This window comes from Empidonax traillii, unplaced genomic scaffold (genome assembly GCF_003031625.1).
Source record: "Empidonax traillii isolate 1590-97213 ecotype Southwest subspecies unplaced genomic scaffold, ASM303162v1 scaffold1746:size129677, whole genome shotgun sequence".
Classification (NCBI taxonomy): domain Eukaryota; kingdom Metazoa; phylum Chordata; class Aves; order Passeriformes; family Tyrannidae; genus Empidonax; species Empidonax traillii.
The window spans coordinates 37,835-42,497 of NW_020956939.1; the positions used below are offsets into that span (position 1 = coordinate 37,835).

The 4,663-nt window shown below is 37.7% G+C and overlaps 1 protein-coding gene across 1 annotated transcript in view; it reads left to right on the plus strand.

Annotated features, from left to right (window-relative positions):
* Positions 1-226: 226 nt before the first annotated feature.
* Positions 227-4,663, plus strand: part of SUGT1 (SGT1 homolog, MIS12 kinetochore complex assembly cochaperone) — a gene marked incomplete at its 5' end in the record, with an annotated part of 22,763 nt that continues 18,326 nt past the window's right edge. Inside the window, 3 exons of the mRNA XM_027908548.1 lie at positions 227-431; positions 1,078-1,147; positions 1,482-1,552. Coding sequence (XP_027764349.1) covers positions 227-431; positions 1,078-1,147; positions 1,482-1,552 — 346 coding nt within the window. The remainder of the gene's footprint in view (positions 432-1,077; positions 1,148-1,481; positions 1,553-4,663) is intronic.

The window sequence follows — 4,663 nt, forward strand, 5'->3', positions numbered from 1 at the left end:
ACTGCTCTCTCAAATCCAGCGGACCTGCTGAGAATTGTAGGAAGGCCTTCGGAATACGAAGGGTCATCTGTGTGAGAGATTTCACATTTAAAGGATTTGAAAGTTCTGTTTCCTTTTCAGTAAAAAACAGGCTACTTGAATTTGATATAATTGGCAGGTTGCTTGTACTTCAAGCTCTGATGTTTAAGCTTTGTGGCTGAGAACCAAACAACAGGTAAACAAATGACAGTTAGGATGTTATCATCTGAAATGTCTCGTAGTTGACAGAGTTTGGTGCTGTTTTTATGGGGAACTTCTGAGGTACCAGCATTTAATTTTTTATTGCCATGTGTGTTTACAGGAACTGACAACAGCTTTGGAAAAGAATCCAGATGATGCGGAATGTTACTGCCAACGAGCTTATGCTCATATTCTTCTACAGAAATATGCTGGTAACATCTTCAGACAACACTAAGAATCCTCTTACCAATGTATTATAACACATTCTTTACAGAAGATGTCTTCGATCTGAAGCCAAATACAGTAATGAAAGAAAGTGTTATCTGTAATTTAATATGATGCTTTTACAGTTAGTACATAATGTTGTAGTTTTCTTTGATTTATTTCAGCAAAACTTTCAATTAATTGGGTACTCCAGGGTTGGCAGCTTTTTTTAAGTAGACTTTTTAGGCAGATTTCAAGCTTTGTGTTTTAAGTGTCTTCCATTGTTATATTTGTGGTAGGGAATGAATCCTGTCATTGTAGGAAAGTGATAAGTGAAGAATGCCTTGTAAAAAGATTAACTGAATTAGATCTGGTTTATTTTTTCTTTCCACTAAAAAACAAACAAACAGATTCACACTTGGGATCTTAAGTAGAGGATTTCACTAAATGAAAGTCATGCTACATCTTACATAAGAGCTCTGCAACTGCACGAAGGGTTCACCCATAGCAGTTGTGACTAGATTTAATTCAGTGTGATTTATGTGCAAGCCAAGAAAGCTAACATAGTACACCCTGCAAAAAATTCACTACTAAAAGATCGACAATTCCACTATATTCCATTATATTTCTCAACATTAAACTGACTTTCAACAGATGCAGTTGCAGATGCAAAGAAGTCCCTAGAACTCAACCCCAATAATGCTGTAGCGCTCCTTAGAAAAGGGTATGTATCATTTATTGTACTTCGTGAATATTGTGATAACCTGTAGGTCAATACTAGTATTTGGATTATGGTTCTGTACAAGCTTTTTGCAACACTGAATGAATAAATTTACTGCCCTGCTGCTTGCAACCCGTCTGTAATAAAACGGCGGTTATACAAAACCATTTAGTTTGGGGTGGTTATCTAAACACCCTCACCATTTCGAAAACACACCTCTTGGGTGATTTAAATTCTTACATGTGTCATTTTAACCAGTACAGCATGCCATCTATTGAACATGTATTAGACTGAAAAGTAATTACCATTTTCTTGTGTTTTTCGTTATTCTTGCCAGGTTAGGTGAATATCATATGAAAAACTATGCATCTGCTTTAGAGTCTTTCAGAGAGGGACAGAGGTTGGACAGTAAGTATTAAAATTTCTTGTGTACAATACTCCTTTCCTTATGAGAAAAAAATGGGTGGTGTGTTAGATTAAAGTGAAGAGCAAGGATTTTTTTTTAAAGGCTAATGAATTAGCTGCCTGACTTCAGATACCTGACCTTTGGGAACATTTGTGCAGTCACTGCATGAAAATGTTAGTAATTAGTATATGATTTATTTCTTTCTTTATAAAATGGGGAGTGTTTTCCTCCTTCTTGGAGGTCTTGCAAAAAAAATGGTGGCAATAGTGCAGTAATAGGTGTCATAGAAAAGTTTCTGCACAGAGCAGGCTCCTTATATATAGCTGGAATTTCTTAAACAATTTGATGTAACAGTCTTTAGAAAGAATGTGTAACTTGGTGGCTGTTCAAACTGGCAAAATGGATTTTTACCTCACATTACATACCACTTAATTACAGAAGCGTATTTATTGTGTCTTTTTTTTTTCTTCTTGAAGCATTGGCTCCCCAGCTGGACTTGGACCCTTTTTAGTTTGGGAATAATTAGAACTTTTTTTAAAACCTGACTTTATAAACAGGAAGGAGCTTTGGTAGAAGATATGGGAAAGCACAAAACAAAGCAATTGCACAAAACAACTGCAAGACGATTGTGGCTCTTTTCCCTGGTATCCCTCATTGTAAATAAAACCCTCTCCTCATTCCATTCCTTCTCTTCCAAACAGCAAGAGGAAATGGTAAAAAAAAACACCTTGAAAGGTTACACAGAGTGAAGCACTAATCTGATAAGCCTTGTCATGGTCTCAGATCTTCTAGTGTGTTGTCTGATTTGTAACAGTGGTTGGGACATGAAGGCTTAGCAAAAATTTAATTAATTTGCCTCTCCCATATAAGTGGTCTTGATCCTCTGATTTACAAGTGAAGTTTCACGGAAGTGTAAGTTAATTTGTGCTTGATGCCCAGTGATCATTCTCCCTACTTTTATGCTTGCTTAGCCTCTTCTTTCAATGCATTAAATCTGCTGAAACCTGCTATTTTGGAAGTATTTCCCCCCTGGATGAATGTGTTGAAATAGCCCAACGAAGAGTCTTAAGTGCCAGCAGAAGTGAAGTGGCAGAGCATTGTTGGAGCAGTGGTGGAAGGGGGATGTGGTGGAATTGCAGCAACTCTTAGCTGTCAGTTTAGGCTGCTCTGGAATAGGAGTTAAAAATAAGAAATTCTATTAAGTTTTTTCTGTTTTGGTATGTGGATAACTAGGTAGTCTCCACTAGTTTGTTCAGTAGAGAGACAAGTTTGCCTTTGCAGTCAAGTTCTCTATTTAGTATCTTTCCATGAAAGGAAGTAATTTTCTTTCCAGTGACTTCTGTAGCTTTCCTTACTTGGTAGGTAACTTTTCATACACCTCCAAACTCATCACTGGTGGATTTTATTGAATGACTGATCTTTATTTTTTCATAGTCTTGCCCCACCCTAGGCAACCAGTATGAATTTGAGTTTCTTATGTGCATGGATAACCTCACAGAACTGCAGGTGCCTTTTTACCTGATAAGTCAGTGAATACCAGGATTCTCTTGGCTAATCCAGAATCTCTGAAATACAACACATTTTGCTGTGTTTAATTCCTTGACCTCTACCTGTTTTAATTTAATTTGCCATTGTTTTGCTGCTTCCTCACTTGAAATGTTTTTCAAGCTTCCTATCACTTCCTGATTGCTTTCTCATCTGAAGCTAGTTTCTGCTGTGCTTCCTGTATCTCATTACAAAATCCTATGAGATGAGGGGTCTTCTGAAGGCCTTTTTAAAATTACAGACGTAGCTGAATCTCTTCCATGTATTGCCTAATTTGCTTGGCAAGTTTGTCAGCAGCCGAATTTACCTTAGTGGAATGTTTGATGGATCCCAGGTGAAAACAATTGTGAGCTTAGGCATTTTGGCAACACAATTAACTTCCAGCTAGTACAGAATGGACAAAGCACAGAGGGAAAATTTGCCGCATACTGCTAAGCAGGTGATAAAAAGAGAAGTCTTTAGCTGTTGCTGCCTTGGGGAGAACTGCTGTGCTGGCTGGTTTCTTTGCCACACAAGGGGGCAGAAGTACACTGGTACACATTTCTGTTCCTTGCTGATGTAGGGACCGTTGTAAATCTTAATTTGGAATGCTAACAATGAAGAACTTTCTACTTGTGTAGGACTGACAAGCCCAGAGTACCAAAACAAGCTTCCCGTTACCCACCTACAGAGATATTGAAATAGAACCTGATTTGATGAGTGGTGGAATGTGCAGTGTTTGTTCATTTTATAAAATAACATTAGGAAGCAATATTCCTTTCCCTCAACCATGCAGCTAGATCCACGTGGATTTTTTGAGTTCGTACTGCCTTAGATTGAAGGAGTATAATCTGTTACTCCTCAGTATGTTATGTGGATTTAGGACAATTATACTTAAAATTTTTGTTTGTTTGTTTGTTTGTTTGTTTGTTTTTGTTTTGCTGTGACCACCCAGTGAATTTAGTAAAGGTGGAATGAGTCTACTTTTTAAAGAAACTTCTTAGTAGGTACTTTTCTTGTTTTCTAAGAATCAGTAGATTTTCAGTAAGTGAAGACACAATTAGGTTTTCTGATCTAGAATTATTAATAGAAATTGTTGGTAGGTTCTTTGGGAGGATAATGCATTTATAGAGAAAAAAAATTCATTTGCCTCAAATTATGAAATGTGCCAGGATGCAGGGAAGAGGCAGTGGTTGGTGAGTAGGATCCTCTTAAGAAAATCAGGAAGATAATGGTGGACTTTTCTTTTTAAGTTTGTGTCACATAGCAGTCTTAGGCCATAGCTAAAAAGAGAATTCCTTACCTGCTGCTGAAAGAGGCTGGGCCAGTGGAGACTTGACTAGGTCTCCACTTTGCTTAGACTCCTAAACCTACTTAATTTAATTTCACTTTTGATTAATAAGCTTTGTTCCCCACTGCAAAACTTGGAAGTCTTTTTAAGTTATGGGTACTAAATTTTGAAAATATCAATTAATTTAGGTAGTGGGGGAGCTCTGGAGCTCATAGCCAAGCAGAAAGGGACCTTGGAGTTTGGATCGACAGGAAGCTGAACGTGAGCCAGCAGTGTGCCCAGGTGGCCAAGAAGGCCA